The sequence below is a fragment of the Wyeomyia smithii genome, chromosome 1 (assembly GCF_029784165.1).
Source record: "Wyeomyia smithii strain HCP4-BCI-WySm-NY-G18 chromosome 1, ASM2978416v1, whole genome shotgun sequence".
In the NCBI taxonomy this organism is placed as follows: Eukaryota; Metazoa; Arthropoda; class Insecta; order Diptera; family Culicidae; genus Wyeomyia; species Wyeomyia smithii.
The window spans coordinates 181906468-181932574 of record NC_073694.1 but is presented as its reverse complement, the minus strand read 5'-3'; the positions used below and the strand labels follow the sequence as shown (position 1 = coordinate 181932574).

At 37.7% G+C, this 26107-nt stretch overlaps 2 protein-coding genes across 2 annotated transcripts in view; one reads left to right on the top strand and one right to left on the bottom strand.

The window, feature by feature from the left end:
• Positions 1 to 25306, bottom strand: part of LOC129728413 (probable sodium/potassium/calcium exchanger CG1090) — a 36519-nt gene extending 11213 nt beyond the window's left edge. The window contains exons 1-2 of the mRNA XM_055686854.1: positions 25171 to 25306; positions 24670 to 24995 (exon numbers count right to left, since the gene is read on the bottom strand). The gene's annotated coding sequence lies outside the window, so the exon portion shown is untranslated. The remainder of the gene's footprint in view (positions 1 to 24669; positions 24996 to 25170) is intronic.
• LOC129717388 (uncharacterized) lies at positions 3333 to 3946 on the top strand. Its single transcript, XM_055667265.1, has 2 exons — positions 3333 to 3612; positions 3726 to 3946. The coding sequence occupies exons 1-2, from the start codon at positions 3366 to 3368 to the stop codon at positions 3944 to 3946; spliced, it is 468 nt and encodes a 155-aa protein (XP_055523240.1). The 5' UTR covers positions 3333 to 3365.
• Positions 25307 to 26107: the final 801 nt, after the last annotated feature.

Genomic DNA, 26107 nt, shown 5'->3' with positions numbered 1-26107 from the left:
TAAATACCTCCCAATATGAGTATTTCCGGTGTCAGATTGATGCCAGAAAATTTGCTGAAAATGACCGAATACCACCCAATATGAATATATTCAGAATTACGGTCATAGGCGTAGCCAGAGGGGGGCAGGGGGGCCGTTGTCCCCCCCCCCCCTAATTTTTGAAATTGGAGCAGAATTTTATTTTCCATAACTTTAATAACGTTTGCGCCAAAAAATGGACAAAAGTTGTCAATTTTTCATGGGTTTATCTCTACACGCACTGACGAAACTAAACCATGAGTCATCAGAAAAAAAATCATTTGCGTGTTTAAATAATGGTACCCCGCCACGTCGAAAACGGACATCGTGAGGCAGTTCGTGGACACCGGATACGCCCGTTCCGGCATCTACAACATCTTGGCACTATTGGACACCAATCAGAGCATTGAAAGAAAACCTGGTTCCGGACGGCCGACGACCCTGAGCGACAAGAAACTCCAAAGGATACTGAAGAAGAAGACTGAGGTAAAAGTGGCTACATCGCTGCGTGCGCTTGGCCTGGAGGTCTGTGCAACCGATCAAACAGTGCTTGGCGAACATGGACGGTCAATACCCGTTCACTAGTCTCGGAGCTGCAGGCAATGACGCAGCGGCAGCACCTGAATAAGATGGTCAAATCGATTTTCCCGGCAATTCACGACGTGGCGGTGGTGATGGACGACGAGACCTGTCTCACCCTGGATGGCAACGACTGGTAGGGCATTATAGTACGAAGTACCTGCAGGATGTTGCGTCGTTCACCGAAAAATACCATAAGGCCGAAGACACGGTGTTTTGGCCGGATCTAGAGTCGGCTCACTATTCGAGGCGATCGTTTGAGGAGATGGAACAGCTAAATGTCGATATGGTACCCAAGTTGGCGAACCCGCCCAACGTTCCCAAGATGCGTCTCATCGAGGATTTCTGGCAAGCCTGAAGCGTAAAATCTACTCCAACAATTTTGTCGCGAAATTACAGGAGAAATTGATAAATAAAACGAAAAAAGAATTAAAAAACATGCCTTCACACATGTTTTCGTCCGCTATGGCGAATGTTCATGTTAACTGCCGGAAGGCCGCACGCAAGAGCGTAGTTTTTTTTGCAAGTAAGCTAACATAATTACCTTCCATAGGAAATTTATCAAACTCAGTTATCTGTCCTATTTATTTTTTACCACTATCCGAAAAAAGTCCATTTTTTAACGCATACGTTAGAAACGTTAATGAAACAATACGGCAGCACAAGTGAGGACGAGAAGGACGACGAGACAATTCTTTCGTGCAACCAATTAGACCGTTGCGGAAACGTGAGGCTCGAGCTATTGAAACTAGGAAAAAAGCAGCTTCACCACGCTGTAATTTTCAAAAGCTGCGAATACACTCTTCTTCTCTTCATTACTTGTAATAAAAGAGCTTAATAGCATTTCTGAAAATGTAAGTATTTATGACAGAAGGAAACAGTCACGTTTTTTGATAATTGAGTTTTGCAAATAAATTCTTGGTGCATCGAATAGTCTTCGTATAAAAAGCAAAATTTGATGCACACACACTTTCGAAAGTTAGACGAAACAAATCGCAGTAATACACACACTGGTTCGTGTACAAGCCACAGGTTGAAATATATTAGATATTAGCCAATTCCTCATTTTTTTTGGATATTCGCCAAAATCGTTGGATATTAGCCAAAATCATAGGGACCTTGTTTAGAGTGTTTACCATCACGAAAAACTGTTTTGTCCTTTTGGTAAAAATGGCATATTAGCCAATTTTTGAATTACGGGCAGTGTAAAGTATCAGCCAGATCAAAAACAATTGATTGAAATGCTTGCCCTATGTTGCGTGGAATTGCACCGGTTTTCAGTTGATTCACTTAGGACATTGTAGCGGCAAAAGTACCGAGCAAATCTGTGTTGTTCACTAACTACTATTTTTTTTTTCAAAATACCATTTTTTTACTTCTAAAATTTTGAAGAACTTGCCCCCCCCTAATCTAAATTCTGGCTACGCCCATGATTAAGGTGATGTACAGAAGCCGAAAGTCGATGATGTTGTCATGATAAAACCAATCATTTCAAACGATTTGTTATCTGAATTTGTTCATATCCTATGGCCGATTCGTCGTGCATTTGCAGACTTTAAACACATCGCAAGGAATCAATGAATTTGGAACGTTCAAATAGTACGATACCACATTTAATTTATGTTGATGCCACATATATCGATCAAAGCAGGTATAGTTTTGAATAGTCTTTGAATTTCTTTTCTTTTCGTAACTTTTTAACCCACATATCAAATTGTTATGAAGTTTGTTATTTGTAAGTTTGAGAGATGACTCGTTCGTATGACACTAGTTATGTTCAAATGAGTCATGTAATTTTTGAGATAATAGACTTTCGTTGTTTTATTAACAATTCAATACATAACGGTTGCTTAAGTTCGATTATAATGAAATGAAATGGGAACGTATAGGGCAGCCAAACTTTGAAACCACGTGTTCAATCATAATTCATTAGTTAACCCTTAACTAGCCCGCTCATCTCATAATAATATTAATCAAATCGGTTGTGTAGTTACTGAGATAATGAAGTTTCGTGATTTTCACATTTTGGTACTTTATAGACGAAGTTACAGTCTGATTACAGTGAAATTCAATAGGGTGTTACGAGGCAGTTAGACACTAATTGACACCAATTTTGTGGAAATCGGGTCAGCTATTTCTGAGAAAAGTGAGTGAGTTCAAGTAGTCTTCGGAATATGTTCCTTGACATAGCTGGATTTCACATTTTTAAACATAACAGGCAAAGTAATACTCTGATTGCAAAACAAATCAATAGGGTCTTATGGGGCAACTAGACCTTCCATTTGACACTAATTTTATGAAAATCGGTTCAGCCATCTCTTGATAGAATGAAATACTTGTTATGTTGTGTAAACAGAATAGAAATAGATAGAAATAGAAATAGATAGAATGAAATACTTGTTATGTTGTGTAAATGTGTAATGTCAATAAATTAAGTAATAGTAGAACCAGTGGTTGAGTGGTGTTTTTGACCCTGGAAGCAAAATCCTGCGTGAAGCACGTGGCCGCTGTAGAACATATGTAACCCAAACGCGGTAGGTAATTTTCTCCCGAGAGGAGTGCTGCTGCTGGTGTTTTGACTGCTACAACGCTACTCAATCAACTTAGGGCAATTGTGAAGAGAAGTTTGACTAAGTTTTGTTATCATGGATCAAAAGGATATATCACGGCTGAAATATTCGAAATGCTGTGCAGCTGTTGGCAATAAGAAGTGCAGCCATAAGGGGTCACGCAGTTTTTCCTCAACGTTAATAGAAAAAATACGGTCCATGGGTTATGACCACCAACTGGATGAATCGATGCACATTTGTGTTTCTTGTCAAGCTGTAATATCGCATAGAAGTAGTGTTTCACAAAAAAAGCGACGAACGGATGAATACGCAACGCAAGATTTTGAAGATCCACAACCATCAACAAGTAAAAGTCCGCAAGAATCAACATGTGAAAATCCGCAACCACCAACAATTGATACTGAGCAGTCATTAACAAGTTGTCAAGACATTAATGACATGCTAGGTAAGAACGTTATTACTTTTAAAGAAATAATAACAAATGTAATAAGTTAATTTTTAACGCATCATAATATGCACGTATTATTATATAAATATTTTTTAAACTTTGTTTTTCAGAAGCAGTACCGTCAGTTCCATCATTACAGTCAATCGTGTCAGTGGATCAGCTGCAGGGTTCGTACAATGTGGAAAAATTTAATAGCATCGTGCAAACACTGGAAGTTTCCCCAATTTCGACCAGGAGCATGAGAAGTACCGATTATCGTGTTAAAAAATCTACGGAGATCACGCAGGCAGTGCGACGAAACATATTCGGCGGATTCAACGGACATGGCTAAGCAGGAAGCATATGATGAAATGATTATGCAATTATTGGAGAAATTTAAAGCTCCTACTATAAGCAGGAATGACCAGGTAAAAATATTGTCAGTACTACCAAAATCGTGGTCCATCGCTAAAATATTGAAGGAATTCGATGCGTCGCCATATATAGTGAAACAGATGAAAACACTTGTTAACGATCAGCGTATACGTTGTACCCCTAATTGGAAATGTGGGCGTGGAATCAGTGAAATTGATAAAAAAATGGTAATAGATTTTTTGACAATGATGACATTAGTAGACCTATGCAAGGAACTAACGATTTTGTGTCTGAGCTTCGAAATGACAAAAAAGAACATGTTCAAAAATGTCTTTTAATTATGTCTCTGAAAGAGGCGTACATGATTTTTCAAGAGACATGTAGTGGTATTGAAATTGGTTTACTTTATTTACACAGATGCGGCCCAAACATTGCATACTTCTTGATAGTACCGGAACTCATAACGTGTGTGTATGCACAATACACGAAAATGTTAAATTATTGTCTAACACTTTAAAAGTAGTATCACAGGCAGAAATAATGGAAAAAATGTTGTGTAATATTTCTATTGGGATTGTTATTTGCGTTTTTGCAAGCAATGTTCCTACAAACAAACTGTCGAAGAAGGACTCCTTTCACAATTAGAGGAAAGTATTGAAGAAGATATTATTTTTCAGCAGTGGGTGCCCACTGATCGTTGCAACTTGGAGACCATTATAAAGCCTGTTGACGAATTTATTTCGTATTTCGTTGAGAAAATTGATAAGCTTATAACTCATGACTTCATCTACAAAAAACAGTCTTCATTTCTTAAGGACAGAAAAGATCCGTTGGCTGAAGGTGAAATTCTTGTGATTTGCGACTTTTCGGAAAATTACTCATTTGTTATCCAAAATGCAGCTCAGGGTTATCATTGGAATAATTCTCAAGCAACAATTCATCCATTTGAAAATTATTATAAGAGGGATGGTAAATTAAGAAATGTAAGTTTCATTGTAATATCAGAGGTTTTGACGCATGATACTGTGGCTGCCCAGCTATTCATATCAAAATTAATTGATTTCATGAAACAGAAAATTATTTTCTCAAAAAATATTTTTATGTCAGATGGAGCAGCTGCTCATTACAAAAACAAAAAAAAAATTGCGAGCCTGTGTGATTTCAAATTAAGGCATCAATTAGAAGTAGAGTGGCACTTTTTCGCAACATCACATGGAAAAGGTCCCTGTGACGCAATCGGAGGTACTCTCGAACGAATGGAGCAGAGAGAGCAAGTCTTGCCCGAGATTACGGAAATACTATTAAAACTTCAAGAGAACTTTACGACTGGGCAGTTCATTTAAATTTCTGCTACATATGCAAAGTAACACAAAAATGTCAGAGGAACTAGAAAAACTACTCAGTCAAGTAAAACCTATAACTGAAACACAGAAATTTCATAGTTTTGTACCTTTAAGTAATAATCAAATAGCAATTAAAAGATACTCTAGTTCAGAAAATACCCAAAAATGTTTACTGTATTTAATAGTAGTAAGAAATAGATGCTAAGTGATTATGTTTAAAATAAAACATTTGAAATATAAAGTAAAATCGATTTCTGCTTCCATATTAACACCATTTTTATAGGTAAATTTATCAGGTACGTTCATAAGATGTGAGAAGCATTCACATCTGTAATACAATGAACTTTAGGTACATCCATACACATAATATGTTGAAATTAGGCATTGAGTTTTACTTGTTCTAAATTGTTTAAAACTAAAATAATCAAAACATAACAAGTATTTCATTCTATCAGGTTGTTTTACACTGAAAAATAATATACCTTAGTTTTAGTTTGCATCTTGATTTTTGATTTTTGAGAATAACTTTTTTTTCTTAAATATGCTCAAGTTGCGATATATGAACGAAATGTTGTCTTTCACCAAAATTTTTTTTAGCCAATTCGAAGGTGACCATTTTTTTAAATCGATGTTTTGTGTTTAAATTGCATTTTTTTCAGTGTAGGACTTGGTATATAATTTTTTCCATATTTTTTAAGAAAATTCAGACAATTTCCTACAAGTTATTTATAGAACACTTTTTTGTACAATTTACCGTTTTCGAATTATATTGATTTACAAAAAATCGGCAAAAAAAGTTTCGCCCTCTTTAGAAGACAGTCTAGACTAATTTTGGAAAAAGTAAGTATGCAGAGATGCTTAATTAGGTGATGTCTTCACACCCAAAAAGTTTCAACCAATTCGGAGAGGGTGCTGTCAATCCTTGAGACGATTTGGGAAGAAATCCGTCTTTTCAGTTTTCACTTTGAACTTTTGACATTTTGACTTATGACTTTTGAATTTTTATTATTGACTCTATCTTGGAACGTGACTCTTGGCTCTAGAATTTCGACTTTTCACATTTAATTTCTGATAAATTCACTTTGCACATTTCTTTTTCCTTTGATTTTTGACTCTTGACTTTCGATTTTTGATATTCAGACATTTGGTTTTTTTATTTTTTTTTTTAAATTTTGAATATTGGCTTCCAGCTTCTGGCGTTTAACTTCAAATTTTTGACTTCTTACTTGTAACTTTTCACTTTTGATTTTTGACTTTAGATTCCTAACTATTGATTTTTTATTTTTGAAAGAGGCCCTGGCAGAACGCCTATCGTCAGCACGTGTGAATTGCTGCTTAGTAAAACATTTCAAGTGTTTTTTCATTGTTTTTTTTTGCGGTGAGTGGTTACTGCAGACTGTAGAGGCGCTCGAATATGCAACAATTTCAATTGATTCAGTAAGATAGGTATAAATTATTGTTTCGATTTTGTTATGTGTTGATATTCGAGCTCAGTAAAAACATTCGACGCCGCAATGAAAGTATAGGCAAATGTCGCGGATTGCTGTATCAGGTTCTTCCTCCTGTTTTTTTTTCGACTTTTATCATATATTCTTTAAGCGTAAGCAAACGGAGGAAAAGTGACGCTTACCGTACATACACTAGCGGGTGTGTATGACCATTTTGCGAACTGGTAGGATACACGGTATTTACTGATGTTGGAGTTGCTTTTACGTGCGTTATGCCAGCGAATCCATGTTTTCTGTTAAAGTTTTATTCATTAATTGAGTTCTGAAACGTCTTGTAGCATGGTCTACAGCCATGTAGGGTCGTTTCGGTTTCGCTCGACCTGTGAATCGTCGCTCCGATTTCCACACTTTTTGCCGATAACGTTCGTGGTCGTGGTAGATGCGTGAACGTGTGGATGATCTGTTTGGATGACTTTATGCGGTGAATGGTTGTAGAAAAGAGCGACCGACACGTCTGTGCAAGCGCTGCAATGTTGTAATAACTTATTTCAATTCACGTTTCCAGCCTCAGAAGGAAGCACAACAACAACAATTTATATGTCGTGATTTATAAGTTCATCTATTTTATTTTAGCACAACATAACGGACACTTTCCATATGTTTTCCTAATCTTTTATTATTATTTTTTTTTGCGTTTAGTACGTTAAAAATTTGAATATTTGAGCTATGGTTATTGGTCGTTATTGGTCAACGGAATAATGCGCATTGAGAAGGGATTATCACTCCCGGTCGTGATTCATTGTGCATCTTGAATGGCTCGGACCCATCACAGACTAGCAACTATTGATATGTACAGTCAGTACTAAGCTACGCTAAGCTAAGCTTGTGCCCCCTCTTTGAAAGACCTCCTGTCACCAGTGGAGTGTTTTCAGTGAGAGTTACTCGATCATTTTTATCAGTTTGATAGTCCCAAACTATTCTTAGTAGTTATTCCAAAAACGACTCTGTATTTTGGAACGATTGCAAAATGATTCTAATTCTGAATCTAAGGGTAAAATAAGAGGTAACTTAAAACAAAATTTATCGAATGAACTAAGTTCAACGTTGATCACTACTTAATAAATGTAATTGGATCACATTTGCTTGCGCTTCCTCTCAAGAACATATTCTTGCCTCCGGTGAACCAAATCCTTGCTGGTAAAAAGAAAATTGTCCTGATTTTCCTGTGCCCTCGAACCCCCAGCACTAGTTTATTATGCTGATGACATATTTATAGCTCTCCGGAATCTATTTTTGTTTAAGATTCTTCCTCTGCCTACCAGCAAGCAAGCAAGCAAACCGTCTGATGGTCCGCAACCGGAACTATTCATTTCGTTTCGGAATGTACCGAACGGGAAATGGTGGGTTCCAACATGCTCTGTTCAATGTTCAATTGATTTTTCACTTTTTTATGTATATTGAATAATCAAAAAGACGAATCAAATCCTACATTATTAAAGATCACTTGACGGCTGAATGGCATTCCCTCTACTTGTGCTGCCAGGTTGTGATGTTCTTAACTCTGGCTAGAGCAGTGCTGAAGCGATAATCGATATTTTCGTGCGAAAGTGGCTGTGGTGTGGACTTGAAAGGGTGAATATAATTCTATTATGTAATTTTTCGCAAAGCTGCACTTTAACCGAGCAGAAAAGTTTCCCCGTAGAAGAGGAGGAGAAGGAACTTATGGCTCAACTTAGTTTGTTTCCTAGAAGCACGCAAAACAATTTAAAATTTCTAGGAATAGTCGTTCAGACTAAGTTGAACGGGATGAAAAAAAATTTGCATAGTATCTCAAATAGTTGAGACTTGAGTACCCAGCGTTCCCAGAGCGATGCGGTTAAATTTTTGGATATTCTATGAAGTGGAGTTTATATTATTTGCGATAACTAGGCAAAGAAAACCATATCATTAGTCAGTGTTCTGTTGATTAAATTTTGCTGTAAATCGTTTGAGATAAGCATAGTACACCATGACCATTAGAAAATCGAAAACTGGATGCCGAAGCTATGGAGAAAAGAAACAAGTGTCTTCAAACGTAACCTAACCTTACCATCACATATGTTAAAAAAAAAACTAGACAACATCTCATACATAACAGTGCAACGAACCGTAATGTTAACACGTTACAAAACGCGCGGCCCAAGCGATGATCCGCAATGGACAATAAACAAGAAATAAAACAAACTAAGTAAACAGTTCAGCATCAAAATTTGCTAGAAAGTGTGGAGTGGGAAGCCCGGTAGAGCGCATTTGGAAAATCGGAAGCCAAATAAAAAAATTGTTTTTGCATTTTGGTGGTCAGTGGAATTAAAAAGAAACCCGGCAATCTTTGTACTGCCACAAACTGAACTGAAAATTTCACTGTCAATTTGGATTGAGTAAAGAAAGTTGCGGCTTTAAAGAGAAAGAAGTATAGTTAAGATATGGTTTTAGCTTTGATTTATATTGAGTCTTTTGAATCCAATTATAGAGGATCTGACCTGGATGAATTTAGCTGAAGCAGCTAAATTCAACGTTGAAAGTCACAGAAATCAACACAAAAATCACTCAATATTCTTTCCAAAAATATACATTAATAATAAAACACTATTGTTATAAAAAGTACCGACACTGGAAACTTCGCTTAAAAGCATCCCGACTGCACACCTTATCGCAAATAGCGTAAATAGCTTTTGTACTCGACGTTTTGCAAATTTATTTCATTTACACGTTCTTGTTTATCTGACAACTGACATGACAACTACGCTACTTCGATTGAAATGATTGCCTATTGTTGTAAAGAATGGTGGATAAAGTCAATTATTTTCGGGACTTTTTCAAGTTGGTGTGAAATTTTTGATCTCTTCAAATGAAGGTCCTCTTAATTCTTATCACTAGTGACCCGGTTCCAACGAGCACTGTGAAAGCAGGGTAAATGCTCGGCGCGAAGACCAAGCATGAATGCCACTCATCATAAAAGGTTATAATCATCACAATTAATCTCGTTTCCTGCTCACACTATTTGCACAGATAAATGTTCGCTGTAATACAATTACAGCTAGCCAACAGACGACCGCCACCGAGGCGACAGCCGACGCGACGTCGCGCGTAGATCTCGCAAACCTATTCCGCGTGCTGTTCAGATGGCAAACCTCAGGGAAGACAAGCGTGACTTCGCGTCGGTAATGGGTGAGCTTCAATGGAAGGTAATCGAATAAACGCGACGAAGAATCACCGCCAGTTCGTGCTGGGAACATTTTCGAATAGATTGCGTTGATGGAGCGATGCTGTTATTTCTAGTTAGCAAATCAACCATGCGTCTCCAACGAAGCGAACAAACGCCTACTACGTAGGCAATACGTTTACAGCTGATTTGATTGTTGCGAATGGATTGTAAATTGGATTAGTTTGTGTCACAAAAAAAAAATAGAAAGAGAATAAAACCCAATATTAATTGTCATTTCCACCTAACATTGTAGTACAAATCCTGCATGACGTATTCTCACGCTTGATTTAGCTTCATGATTGCCGGCTGGGCCTGGATGAAACTAGAATGTAGCGTGAGTCAAACATGCAATGCTTTATTCATGTTTATCTACTACTATTATCTAGTCTGTCGAAGCGATCGGAGGCGGATTAATAGGAGAATTATGCCATGTCACGCGTATCCACTATGTCTCTCGCTAGAATAATGACTAATCATATCCCTATTCCGGGTCTGCACGGGGTAGAAATTGTTGGGGCTAACCCGTACTGGTATTTTAAAATTGGTATTAAAACTATGTTGATAAGGTCGCCTCCATTTGACCCTTCTGTCGCGTGCGAAAATGAGGCAGCAATGAGGCACGTACGTACAGCATCGCAGCGTACAGCCGGCTCAAACTAATGGATTTCCGGAACAAACCTGCACCGTGTCGTCGTCCGCCGTCGTGGTGCAGAGGAGTACGAGAAGAAATTAAATAATTCATGAAATACGGTTCCGCTGTCATTAGTGCTCTGCTATAGTATGCAGTTTTACCGTCATGTGACACGTTGTTGGAGGGTCTATTGTGTACCGCCCCGCAAACAAAGGCAAACGACAATGTGGACGAATTTTGAAGTGGAGCTGACGGAACCGATGTTGAGTATTAGGAAATTTGACAGAATGTCATCTCTTCCTGTGCGCTCGTTCAGCTTGAGTTTGGTTTGTCGCGATGAAAGAGTGTCTAATTTTGTTCGTATGATTCGATTCAGATTTTAAAGCTATCGATTGTCTCGGTTGAAATTTATTCGGGAACTTCACTGGAAGCAATATGAAGGAATATTTAAAATTCATGATATAACCTTGCGGAGAAAAGCGGAGTATCTTTTTATGGCTGTTAAGGCGTCCCCCTGTAGAGGAAGCATCAATATAAGCGGAATACTATTTTCATCTTGATTGCAATTGGTCTCCTTCCGAGATTATATATAATCTAAACGTTTATATCTTGTAGAACGTGATACAAAACAAACAAAAATCTGCTATCAGCTTGCAGCCACCTATAGGAATGTGGGATGAGAGCTGAACAAGCATATCGCATCTCATAAAGGGGATTTACATAGAGATTTCCAAGCGATATTGTTTTATTATTAGTCATGATTTTCATACACATTGAAAACACATACTGAAAATTTCTCTCTTTTGACATCTTGAACTTTTCTGACTTCATTGGCTTCCTTAATTTTCCTGACATTCTCGGCTCTCGTGGCTTTTTTACTTTCTTGGTTTTCTTCTATTTCTTGATTACCTTGACATTTTTTAAAGTTTCTTCTCTTTCTTGTCTTTTTTTGACTATCCTGACTTCCTTGATTTCTCTTTCATTCTGGACGATACTGGCTTTCTTGACCTTTTTCGCTTTCTTAACCTGCTTTTCGTGCTTAACTTTCCCAACTTTCTTAACTTACTTGATTTGTTTCACTTACTTGGCAATTTAAAAACTATCTTGACGATAATGACTTTTTTGATTTCTTTGACTTTCTTGACGCAATATACTCCGTTTAGAAGTGTGCGCGTTCAAAGAACGGTATCCTGCGGCGTCAAAAATGGACATCGTGCGGCACTTTGTGAACCCCGGGTATGCCCGTTCTGGCGTCTACAACATCTTGACACTATTGGACAATGATCAGAGCATCGAAAGAAAGCTCGGTTCCGGACGGCCAACGACCTTGAGCGACAAGAAGCTTCAAAGGATGCTGAAGAGGAAGACCGACGGAAAAGTGGCTAAATCGCTGCGTGAACTTGGCCGGGAGGTTTGTGCATGCGGTAAAACAGTGAAAAAGTATCTGCAAAACATGGCCATACATATCAGGAAGCGGCAGTCCCATCCACTGGTCTCGGAGCTGCAGGCAATGACGCAACGACAGCGGTTGAATAAGATGGTCAAGTCGATTTTCCTGGCGAATCGCGACGTGGCAGTGGTGATGGACGACGAGACCTACCTTACCCTGGATGACAACGACTGACATGGCAGTGTACTTCGCATTTCACTTCTCCCACGAAGGAAGTGAGCTCCGAGGTGAAATTTATTTCACACGCTAAGATCCCCAAGAAGGGGCTGCTCCGACTGACAATCAGCGAGAAGGGGATGTCAAAGCCGCTCTTCTTTCGCTCCGGGCTGGCCGTGAACGGGGAAATTTATAGTACGAAGTGCCTGCCAGAAGTTGCGTCCAAAAGGGCGAAGACACGGTATTCTGGCCAGATTTGGCGTCAGCCCACTACTCGAAGCGATCGTTGGAGGAGATGGAAGCGATCGTTGGCTGAATATCGATGTGGTACCGAAGTCGGCGAATCCGCCCAACGTCCACTAGTTGCGTCCCATCGAGAATTTCTGAGCAAACTTGAAGCGCAAGATCTATTCCAACAATTTTGTCGTGAAAACGGAGGAGAAATTGGTATAAAAACGAAGAAAGAGCTTAAAAACATGCCTACACGCATGTTTTCGTCCGCCAGGGCGAATGTTCCGGTTAACTGCCGGAAGGCCGCACGCAAGGACGTAATACGTTTTTGCGAGGAAGCCAACATGATTACTTTCCATGGGAAATTTATCCAACTCAATTATCTGTCTTAGTTTTTTTTATCACCATCTGAAAAAGTCCATTTTTTTACCGCAAACGTTATCAATATTGACGTTCTCAATTGTATTGAATATCTCGGCTTCGTTACTTTTTGTATTCTTGATTTTCTTGACTTTTTTGACATTCTTGAATTCTTGAATTTCTGGATTCTCTTATATATATTAACTTTCTTGCCTTTCTCGACCTTCTTTTGCTTCTGCTGACTTTTTTGATTTATTTTTTTACATTCTGGACGATACTGACTTCCTTGACATTTTTATTTTTTTGACCATTCTCATGTTCTTGATTTCCTTGATTTTTTAACTCTCTTGATTCTCTTGACTTGCTTGGCAATTTTGAAACCTACTTGAAGATATTGAGTTTTTCTCAACTCCCTTGACTTTATTTATTTTCTTGACACTCTTGACTATCTTGTATTGATCATCTCAACTTTCGCGACTTTCTTGATTTCATTGAATTCTTGATAATATTGACTTTCTTGTTTGTTTTTTGTCTCTCATTTTTTTTGACTTCTTTGACAGTCCCACTCTTTTGACTTTTTTTTGGAATTCGTGGATTTTTTGAAATTTTTAATCTTTCTAACTTTTTTGACTTTCTGACAATCTCGTTTTTTTGAGTTCTTGACTTTATTGCCTCTCTTGACTTTTTTTGGCTTCCCCGACTTCCGGGATTTTTGTTATACTGGACGGTGTTGACTTTTTTTGGCTCTTTTCTTTTGCTTGGACTTAATCACGTTTTTGACTTTTCTTATTTCCTTAATTTACTTGGTTTTCATGACTTCCTTGGCAACTTTGAATCTTTTTTGCCGATACTGACTTTTTCGATTTTCTTGACTTCCTTGATTTTAGTGATATTCGATTTTCTTGACCTAATTAATTTTATTGACATTGTTAACTGTATTGATAATTTGAACTTTCTTGATTTTCTTGACTTTATTAACTTTCTTGACGATATTGATTTTTCTGTTTTTTGTCTTCCTAATTTTCTGACTTTCTCAACTTTTTCGAATCCTTGATTTTCTTGAAATATCGTTACTTTCCTTATTCTCTTAGCAGTTTTGATTATCTTGATTTTTTGTATCTGTCTTGGATATTTTAACTATCTTAACTGTTTTGATGATATTAAATTTTTCGATTTTCCTTGATCTTCCTGACTTCCATGATATTCTTGTATTCCTTCCCTTTTTTTTCAAATTCGTTGGTTTCTTGACTTTCTTGGGGATTTTAACTTTCGATGATTTCTTTGAGATTTTCTACATCACTTTTCTTCATTTCGACAGTATACATGTCAAAAAGGACTTGAGGACAATGTTGATGAATAATATTTTGCAGCGTTCAGTGCTAAATTTCACTGTTACATGGCGCTAGTATGAACGCAATTCTTCTTATTTAAGGTCGATTAACACAACTCTCGATTCCGACCTCCTAGAAAGCTGCAGTCTTCTGAAAAGTTATTTAGAAGGTCAAGAACTATTGGATGGTAGACAGTTTAGTAATTATAGTAAACCTAATTCTTCGTGCTTTGGTTCGAAAGAGCAGAAAGGTAAAATTTTAGAATATGTAAAAACATGAAACATTGCAGGATAGACAAAATTTGTATCTGTAAATTGAGTACAGAGTTATAGAGTATTTTGTATAAAAGTTACTTGAAATTTAGGTTTAGTTGTTAGTTGCATTTTACAAGGAAATGCATTCTACAAGGTTGTTGTAAAGAACTGTTGGGGCCCACAAAACTCACGTTTTTACTAAAGACCACACATCTCCAGGACTTTTCCTTACAAAGTTATAGCTCCAACTCTACACGTTCTAAAAGTTATCGAGAAAAGAAGCTCAAATATCTTTTTTTTCTCAATAATTTAAGGAACGTATAGAATAAAAAGAAGCAAGTGGAGGCATGAGCGCAATACTTTTTTAAAGCTTAGCTCGAGTATTACAAATTGTTTTAGGTTCCATTGCAATGCATTGGTCCCAATCCTACGAAATTCCACCACTATATGGTGCTAATTTAAACAGAATTCTTCGTATTTTGACCTTAACTTATCTCCTAATTCCGATCTTCTAGACAGCTGCAGTCTTCAGCAAAGTTGTTCAGAAGGTCAAGGGCTTCTGCATGGTGAACAGTTTAGTACGATATCAAACCGCTATATGGTGCTAGTGTGCACACAAAACTCTATGGTCTTCAGCCAAGTTGTTCAGAAGGTCAAGGACTTCTGGATGATGGATAATTTAGTTCAGCATTCTGTCGCTCCATGGTGCTAGTGTAAACGTAATTCGTATTTAGACCCAAATTTATCTCTTGATTCAGACCTTCTTAAAAGCTGCGGTCTTCAGCAAATTTGTTCAGAAGATCAAGGAGTTTCCGGATGGTGGATAGCTTTGTGCGGAATTTTACCGCTATTTGGCGCTAGTGTGAACGTAATATTTCGTATTGTGACCATAATTTATCCCACTATTCGCATTTTCCAGAAAATTACGATCTGTGGTCCAAAAGGGCAAAAAGTGGAATGTAATTTATAGCGTCTCTGTTCTTCGTTCTAGCTTGATATTATCTTCAAAGCATAAGTTTATATAAATGGCCTGCATAATTTGAAAGTGTCAAAACTTTTATAAAGTTTTCTATTATAAAAATGAAAAAATTAACTTCCTTGTGTTAAGAGATAGAGGAATAGTTTTTTCGGCAAAATTTCAGAACATGTAAAAATATGATACTTAGCTAATTAAACAAAATCCTTATCTTCATTGGGTACAGAGCTATAGAATGTTTTATGTGGAAGTTGCTTAAAATTGAGTCTTTTTTGTACTCAACTTTTGTTAGTTGCATTCTTCACGGAAGTTTTGTGCTAAAGAGTTGTTGTGGTACACAAAACACAAGTTTTTGCCAAGGAGCATGCATCTCTAGGACTTCTCTTCACAAAGTTATAGCATATTTTAGCAAAGTTTTAGCACCTGTCCTCACAGTACGGAGAGAAGCTACACCATCAGAACATCGCCAGAAGCTGCGAATCTTCACCCAATCATAAGTTAGTAGTTCTATAAGGATTACGTGATAATCGAGTTCTAAAATTTAGTGCCACTCCGTCAAGATAAATTGTCGTTCAAGCTAGATAATACACTAAGCTTGTTATTTTATACACGTTCGAAATTGTTTTGCGCTTTCACCTAACCCAGAAAGTGGTTAACAATCCTCGTTGCTTGAGTATCGGTTTAGAACCCTCGCATACGTGGCCTGTGAGCATAATCTTAAGATTCCGTTCAGCTATGCTTGTCACAGTGGATCGCGCATTAATGTTGTCAGATTAGTGATGGATAGTTTCCTATCCAGTTGAGAAGATAGTTCAGAGCCACTCGCATCTATTAACTACCGTGAACAGTTTGTCGTGGTAGATAACGTCCCTGAGATCCCAACCCAAGTAAACCATATGGTAGCCTACCTTTAGGGAATTAAATACGAGAGAGTTACACTCATTCGACATTTTCTATACTACTCCACTCATTTTTGACAGTATACACTACCCTCCGTAAGTTTGAAATCGCTTCACTGAGAATTGCAACACCCAGTGTGAATATTGCGGAGCACTAATCCAAAAAGATTGGCATCATTTGGAATAAGCAGATATCTAGTTTTTCCGACGACTTAGAAAGCTGCGGTCTTCGGCAAAATTGTTCAAAATGTCAAGAGCTTCTGAATGGTGGATAGTTCAGTGCTGAATTTCACTGCTGCATGGCTCATCTCTGGAGTCCAGCCTCTTAGAAAGCTGCGATTTTTAGTAAACTTGTTCATAAGATCAAGAGCTTCTGGATGGTGAACAGTTAAGTGTGGAATTCCACTGTTGTGTAGCACATTTTACTTCGAACAGAACTTAACTCTCGTTTGGGACCTTCCAGGAAATTGCGATCTTCAGCAAACTTGTTTAGAAGCTCAAGAGCTTCTGGATGGTGGAGAGTTCAGTGCGGAACTCCACTGCTATGTGGCGCTAGTGTGCACGCATTTCTTCGTATTTTGACCTGAACATATCTCTTGATTCCCATCTCCTAGAAAACCGCGTAGCTGCTTAGTATGAAATTCTCCCACTATGTGGCGTTAGTGTGCAAGCACATAATTCATATTTTGAGCTTAACAACAGTTTTCTTCTCTCTTAACAACTGTGAGATTACATTCAATGTGCATCACACCATCTGCTGTAGAGAGAGCGCAGAGTAATAGTTTCTCTGATGAAAAAACGCTCCTTATTTGACAGAGCAAAAACCCAGTGAAACTCTTGTGAATTGCTCATCCGCGCACGCAAGAAAAGTGAAATGAATTGCTCGGCGATCAACTGAGCATTGCGTTACCGTTCTCATCGCTCTGGAGTGCGGCAAAAACAGTATAAAATCGAACTTTCTGCAGAATACGCACCCATGGTGAGTTGTGAATCTTCTTATAATATTAAATTCGAAAAAGGTGAACCTAAATGTTTTGATTTGGCCAACTTCTCTTCTAGTAAAGGAGAAGCTAACGAAAACTACTCCCTCTTAAACTGAGAGAGCAAACAAATGTTTACCCCTGACACGCGATGATCAAGAGTGAAAAAGAACACTGCGACTGAAATACTCTGCGCCTAAGAGTGGATAATTACTTATTCTGTGTGAGAGAAAGTCTAGTTCTCCAAGGGGTTTGGAAGGTAGAGAAGGAAATTTCAGCAAAATCAAGACAACGGAAGAAGGCTGCATATATCTCAGCATCGCGGTAGCAGCAAATGCTTCGATTTGCCGATTGAGGGTTTTGGCCTTCTTCGCAATGATCATTTGGTATAATAGTTAAAGTTGAATTAAAATCATTAGTTCCAATTTATTTTTACAGCTTTAAGCCAATTACAAGTTGCTTCCCCTTCGCTTGTTTTCTGCGGCTTTCTAGCTCACAAAACGAAAACGAAACGTTACGAAAATTCATTATTTTTGCTTTGCCGATGGTTAGACCGCGTCGCAGTAGCGGTTATAGAGGTTATGATATCATTTTCAAATGCTTACAGTGTCTCAACTACTGAATGGATATCAAACACCAATATCTTGATCGACAACTAAATCATTGCCGAAGACTGTGTTGTAATAATCGGAATATCTTTACAACACTTGTTAAAATTTGGTTGAAAATTGTATACATTAGAGTGGCCATATTTTATATGGCCGTTTTTGAAAGTATCGATCTTAATAAGCGCAGGGCTGAAAAAGTTTCTTTTTGACCTCTACAATAAGCCACGAAAATTTGAAGTTCATCGGAGTTTATTTAATGGACCCACAAAGTGCTTATATTTGAGAAATCGATTGACATGAAAATTATATGGAGTTTTTTTTTCTTTTTTTAACATATATCTCTCGATAAACTTATTCAAATACACTTGTATTCTCATAAAACAGTAATATTATCACCCTAATTTAAATAAAAAAAAATCTATAACTTTTGGTGTTTGTTAAAAAGTTTATATTTTGAATGAGCTGTGTATTTTTTCGGTATAAATCAACAACATGCAATATAAACTGAAATTCGTCTTAATTATGTGTTGAAACACGGTAAGAATTTTTCATAAATTTAACATTAGGTATTGAAACCAAAAATGGCCGACTTCCAGTCACCATTTTGAATTTTCAAAGGCCCAAGACTCGGTAACAGTTAATACGTCACCTGGGAAAACGTTATTTCATGTTGCTGCAGTGAAGCAAACATAAAATAGCGTTTTCACAGGGAATGCATTATCTATTTCCGAGTCTTGTGCTTCCAAAAATTGGAAATGCCGATTCGAAATTGGCTGTTTGTGGTTTCAATACCGTTTCACCTTAAGGACCATTCGCTTTTAATCGCCTGATCATTTTTTGTTTAATTTCAAACGGGATATCAGACCAATCCAACTTATTCTGAGCTTAAATACCACAATCGATTCTTCATCTCTTCAGTTACAGCGTCTGAGACGACTATCAATTTCGGCATAAGCGAAAGCATCACGTAGAAAATTCATAACTTGATTAATACATTAGACAGCACTCATACATCCGAAAAAGAAATGAAGAGGACCAGTGATATTGGTTGGTTTTCGAAACTTTTTCGAAATATTTCAATCCACTAGCGTATTATGAACTTCTTAGGCGATATTTTTGCCGTAGCTTGAATCAATTTTAAGCGCGCCCAAGAACTTTGCACTTCCATCGAAACTCGTGAGAATTGCTATTCCATCAACAGGAAATCTACCGACCGTATTTGATAAAATTCATCGTCTTAGTGCATTCAGATCACTAGTGCTGAACTGTTTCATAGAAAATAATAATAATAATAATAATAATAATACTAAAAATAACATTAAATCCATACAAAAAGTTCTTAATACTTTTAATAATTTTTCTTCACCAATCCGATTGTGGCGGTTCACTTCACGCAGTTGCTGCAATGCAGTGCGATTAAGGATATAATCACTGAATGGCAGTTTCAAAACCTCTAACGAATATGAGAGGTCATTCATTTATTACGTAACGTACTAAGTAGAAGAGGATATTCAACGAAGAGTTCCATTGCGTGAGACCCCCATGCAAAATTGCGTTATTTAGGGGTGGGAGGTGCTCAAAGTTGCTATAATTTAGCGTTACGTAATATGTGAATATCCCTAATGATATGATTTTATAATAAAAGAGCATTTCGACGCAAAATATACAACTATTTTAAGAAACTAAGGCGAAAAAGTTCAAAAAGAGATAAAAAACAACAACTCTTATGAGAATCTATTTTTTTAATATAAGCGTTTTGTGGGTCCATTAAATGAACTCGGATTAACTTCAAATTTTCATGGCTTATTTTTGGAGTAAAAAGGAAACTTTTTCCGCCCGGCGCTCTTCGAAATCGCATGATGTTACAAAAATGGCCACTCTAGTGTACATTCAACCAATCACAAGCTCGCTTTCCCTTCGTTTACTTCCGACCGATTGCTGGGTTACTATAAAAAGAGAATGTGTGGAAATTAGTTGCCACGAGCACATAGAGCGTTGCGATGTGTACTTCTGACTAGTTAGACCGCATCACATACTTTAGCGATAACAGATGTGATTTTAAAATGCTTTTTTTTTTATCTGAAAGGTTTTTGAACACCTATTTCTTGAAGTATTATACACAATATTATCAGCTGGCTTTCGGCTTAAACAAATCATTTGCCCGGTTAATCACGTCGGTTAAGTGTATTTTGTCATAGTGCCTTTATTTCCCCACTGTCGGGGCAACACAAAGGTTGTCTAGACTTTGAAAGTAAATGCTTTCTTATTTTGTTCAGTCAATGATATCGTATTTTTATATCCGGATTAAAACCAGTTAGCACTCCAATAACATGTGAGAAGTACGGTGATTGATGTCATCGTGACGGTTTGGGATGTTGTTGAGTTAAAATAGGTTAATAGATATGGAATTTTTCTCAACTGTGTGAAGGTTCCCGATCACAGCCATATATTTTGTACTTCAGCACGGCGCAAAACGTGCAAAATATTATATTATTCTCATACAGTGGACTCCCAGAGTTTATTCAATGAAGAGTTTATTATTAGTGTCCGTAGTTCGACGTGTTTATATGACTTTATGCGATGAATTGGCGTAGAAAAGATCGACACGTCTGTGCAAGCGCTGCAATGTTTTTGTAATAACCTATTTCAATTCATATTTTCAGCCGCTGAACGGAGCACAACAACAACCATTGATATGTCATGAATTAGTCTAGAAAAAGTTCAACAATTCTTTTAGGAACACATTATAACGGATACTTTTTATATGTTTTTCGAATTCGTTTTTATTATTTTTTTTGCGTTTTGCACCTTAAAAATTTGAAAATTTTAGCTATGAAAGGCAGTCAACCGAGTTCTTCATTACATATATCTTGTATTTTATATTTCATTTTTATTAATCTCACATTATACATGATCATATTTACAATGTTTGGATGACCTTATCAATGGTTGCGCTGCAATGTCGTTTTAATAACTCATTTCAATAATTGTTTTCAGCCGCCGAAAGCAGCACAATAACTACTATTGAAATGTCTAATATATCTTCATCTATTCTATTTTAGCACAACATGACGGATAATTACGATATGTTTTTCGAATCTATTTTTAATATATCTTTGGCGTTTTCTGCGTTAAAAATTCAAATATTTCAGCTATTGAAGGCCGAGATTTTTTTAACATGCCATAGTACCTCTTATTGTACAGTTGAATCGCTTTATAGCGACATGCCAAGGGACCGTCGTTATCCAGCTTTTTACGCGCCATAATGGCGGACGCTATAATGCAAAGTTCGTAATAAATTACCCACCCTTTTGACAACTCTGCTTACGTCAGTTCGAAGTCTTCCATATATTTTATCGAAAGAAAAATATATCTGGCAACATTTGTGTTGCCAATTTTTCAGAAATCGTAAATCTGACGTGAGCAGAGAGGTTCGCATATTACGAACACGCATTATAGCGACCGCCATTATGGTGCGTAAAAAGCTGGATAGAGAAATGTCGCAATAAAACGTATATTTTTTATTAATATAGAGCAGAAAAGAGCATTGAGAATGTCGCAAAAGAGAGATTTGTCGCTATATAAATTGTCGTAATAGAGGGATTCGACTGTATTTAAGAATTCATCTTTATTAATCTCACAATATATGTATATGGTCATATCACTTATCAAAGTGAATCCTGATCAAAAACCCACCCCACTAACAAAAATTCCTTTCGTGGTCTTTGTAGGGATGCGTATACTAAGGTATACTCGGTCTCTAACAAAGCAAAGACTACATTCTAACCTTCCTTCCTTATTGTAGGTTTCGTGCGTCACTGGAGCAACTTGAAATTCCTAGCTCCAAGTAAAACGGGCTTGAAAAGTTGGAGTTTAAAATAAAACAAGAGCAAGTTCAAATCTATTCTCACTATTTTTGGAGCATGTTTTTGATTTTAAATCCAAAGACGCATCAACTTATAGCTCAGTTTTTTTTTGTAAATTTTGAACCAAGTCTTTGTGGAATAAAACCAAGCGCCATTAACCAAACGCACACTAGTGCCACGTAGTGATATTATGCCAGCCAAACTGTCTATAAATCAAAAACTAATGACCTCCTGAACAATTTTTTTGAAGACCGCAGCTTTCTAAGTGGTTGTGTTATTGAGAGAAATTTAGTTCAAAGTACTCAATTCCATACCAAATGGTAGAGCAATCAGAACTTTGCTGAAATCCTCAAATTTTCAACTGATTTACAATATAAATTAGATCCAAAATACTCGAAATTGTACGTACACTAGCACCGCATTGTAGACGAATTTCGAAATTGGTGCACCGAACAATACCCTTGACCCCCTGAACAACTTTGCTGAAGACCACAACTCTTTAGGTTGTCGAAATTACAAGATAGAGTTAAATAGAGTACATATAAATTTGCCCGTTTCAGGTGATGCTAAACTTGTCGGGATGCTGTAATATTCAAGCGGGTAGTGTATGTATAAGTCAAAAACACTGTAAATAACAATTATATGAATATTATAATTTACCTTCACATCAACACAGGTGCACCCCAAGAGCTCAAACCGGAAAAAATGAAAGATTATAGCTATTAAACCATTCGTGTGAATTTTGGTGTCCTTAGCCATTTCAGAGACTTAAATGAGTTATTTCGTAAACATGACGTTAGCGACGAACAAAATACTCTTAACAATGGCTAGGGGCACCAAAGTTCATAGAAATGGTGGAAGAGCTATAATATTTTATTTTTTCCGGTTTGAGTTTTTGGAATGAACTTTTTTTTCATTTTGTCGACCAATGTTATAATTCGTGAAGGCGTCTGTGTAGTTTCACACATTTGTTATCACGGTTTATTTTTGAGAAGGGCTTATGTAAAAATGTATTGATGATTGATTTTTAGAGCAAGAACGGTTTGTTTGATCGTCGTGACGTCTTAGGCAAAGTTGAAGATAATTATTTTGTCTTTCCGAAAAAATAAACACTGAAAATGTCTCAACGGTATGTTTTACTAGATATCTTCGACAAAGTTGTAGCTGGTAGTTTTATCGTTCCAGGAAAAATGTACATCGTAATCCGAAAAAAAAGTTGAATGAAAAGAAACAATAGCATTATAAATTAAGTGAAACTCGTTTCTAAAAAACCTTTTTTTTCTACGAACACTGCACAATGTTGTCGAACTTCAAGAAAAAAAAATATAAAAATTAAAATCTTCCAAACAAATGTTTTGCTTTAAATTTTTTTACAGTGTGTTTTTATTTGGGATGGACAAAATTATTATCTACAACTTTGCTGAAGACACTATATCATTCAAACAAACCAGTCTGACTTTAAAAATATTTTAATCATTGACAGACACTCGGTTCAGTAAATTTGAATTATATGTCAGCACAAAGTTCTCGGTACTAACGGGTAACTAACTCAGGGAGTATTCCCTGATCCGATAACTATTATTGAAAAAAATATTTTTACAGCCAGAATGGTTTGTATGATCGGTATAGTGTCTGCAGCAAAGTTTTAGATAATAATTTTGACCATTCGAAAAAAGAAACGATGTTAAAAATGTCAACAATGTCATAAATGTCAAAATTTTCATTTTACGTCGTGGGTCTAATTTTAAGTAGACAGTATTCGAAAAAGAAAAGGGCTAGGGCATTTTTCGATTCATTCGAATCGATCGAGAAATATCGAATAAGGAATACGATTCATCCAGCATTAATTTTCATAGACACTAACAGTAAAACTACATAGTATGTTCACTTCACTAACAGTACTCCCACTGTCATGCACAAAGTAGCAACCGGCCCCTATAAATGGGCCCATAATTCAAACGTACCGAGAATAAAACAAAAGTAATACTGCAACAAATGTCTTCCAAGTGGTTTGCAAAAGTATACTACTCCAACAACCTGTTAAAACATGCCGATTTGATTAGAGCACAGAAGATATTTGTAGCTATCACTCGGAACACCGAAAACATAACAGGGACCATTAGAGTTGATAGAGAACTTTTGCTTAGCACCCACAACCGCTTTGCTTTTATCTTTCGCCACCAGACGACGTCGCACTTCACCGGTTCTACCGATTACTGGTAGGGCAGCTAGCGGACAAAACGTTTCTCAATCTCAATCAAGTTTGCGATGCACGGCACGCACTTCAGACGCAAATCTTGCCACTCCACCAGCACTCGGTAATCGGATTAGACTTCACCGCAAGGAGGCTGTCGGTCTGATGAAAGAAAAAAAAAACGTATTCGAATCTCTAGGACAGTCCACACATTCTAGTTGCTCGATGGCCTGTTTTTTTTTTCGTGTGGCTGCCGACCAGCTCTTAATGTGGGTTGTGGAAAATCTTCCATTCAGGCGCTGCGAAGCATGGTGGAAACACAATCCGTGACGGGTGACGTGTTGGTGGGTTGTGTGACTGTAAGCTGCAGGACGTCACTGTCAACGTCGTCGTCGTCGTTTTTTTCTACTCCGATTGTGCTTTCCGCGTTATATTACGCCAGCACTCAATAAAGAAGGTTCCTGCCACACGCACACATACATACTCACACACCGACACGCTACCCGACACTGTGTAGCAGTCTTTACCTAAATCCGCGAGTACATATCGAGGCACATGAACGGTTGTGTCTGTCTAATTTCTCAACCAGCGGGTTCCAGGAAAAGTCATTGATTTTTTATTTTGAACAAACGATTTGATTAGCCGCTTTTGAGTTCGATTCACCCGTCGAACACTTTCATTCAATCGATTTCCTCTTGGTTGTGTGCCAGAGAGGAAAGAAAAGCTCACCTAATTTCGAACCCTATGATGTAAGAAACGTTGTTCCACTCGATTTCCGTGCACTGCTTCTTTTTTTCTTCTTCGATATTCCAATTTTTCACTTGAAAATAATTGATCGCTCGTTTCGCCGTTCAGTTATCCAGTACACCAGCTATCTCAGTTGCATATTCACACTTTCGTTTTTCCATTCAAACAAAACTTTTCTTCAAAGGCCCATCATTTTTGCCTTAAGACGAAAGTAACCGTGGACTCCGTATCACCAAATTTTCACGTTCTTATTCCTACGGCTGGTAGACAGCCTACGCCACACTACCCCGTATCGAAGAGCCTGGGAACTGGCGAAAAGCACGAGACCGCGAGAGATTGCCAGATGATGAGCAAGAGAGAAAGAGAGAGAAAGAGAATGGAAAACTGCAAGGGAGCAAAACTCCACCGTACGAACTCCCACCCCAATATCGCACCAGGATGGAAACGCGATTCCACTGATTTTCGTTTCAATCTTTCACTTACTTTACCGCAAATTGCCCTTCAGTTTTTTTGAAATAATTTGCGAGGAGGCCAGTGCGCGCGAGGTGAACCGCGGGGAGGTGAATCCGTGGGCAAGAAGCCTACCGAAAATGACCCTTGGCGCGTCCACGACTGCTCTAGGACTGACTAAACGCCCGTCGAGCGTCGAAAATTATCGGAATGTGTCCTGCGAGTGACATTCCCGAACGCTGCCGAGCGCGCTCGAAAGCGCGAGAGAAGCGGGCGCCTGTCCGGTATACTGTGGGCGATGCATCAGCACCGCGTGGAGCTCCAGCTTCGGGTTGCCTCATCGACAGGCGCAATGTGATGTTCTCTTAACGACGGAAACGATGACGACGGTTAGACCTGTGATCTTCTTCTATATAAGATTATGATGGTGAGGCAGTATTCGCTTTTTCTTCACCTTCCTGTCTTTTAAGTGTAATGATTTTATTTATCACAGTTTATGCTGTTTTGTCTTTGAAATTATTAATTGCTTGCAATTTTCTTGTACGTGAGCTTTTTGCTTTCGGGTTTTTCCTCCGTTGTTTTACTGCTAATGATTCCGGGAAATGGATGAATGATTGCCGTCTTCTGAAGGATGAATACAAAAATAGAATCACCCTCCGGATGTATTTTAAAGGTCAAACATGAGAAAAAATAATAACATGTATTCGTAGCCACATCAAAGTGGCCTATGGAGCACCCGGGCTTGAGCGTCTGTCGTCGGTGGAAACTCAAAGCGAAGAGCGCAGCAAGTTAAAAAGTTAAAAGAAAACAAACATAAATAATGACATTGCTCACCGCGGGGAGGGTTCGGGGTTGTATTTTCGCTTTTAAGGTTCCTTTGCGTACACACACACAAACAAACACAGCACAAATGCTTTTTGCACACTACCGTTTTCGGGGGTGACACAAAAGAAAGCGGCCCGGCCAGGAC

Excerpts from the sequence above, each read along its gene's own strand:
- LOC129717388 (XM_055667265.1), top strand. The coding sequence starts at position 3,366 with ATGGGTTATGACCACCAACTGGATGAATCGATGCACATTTGTGTTTCT. Across the intron at positions 3,613-3,725 it reads AGACATTAATGACATGCTAG|AAGCAGTACCGTCAGTTCCA; the intron begins GTAAGAACGTTA and ends TTTGTTTTTCAG.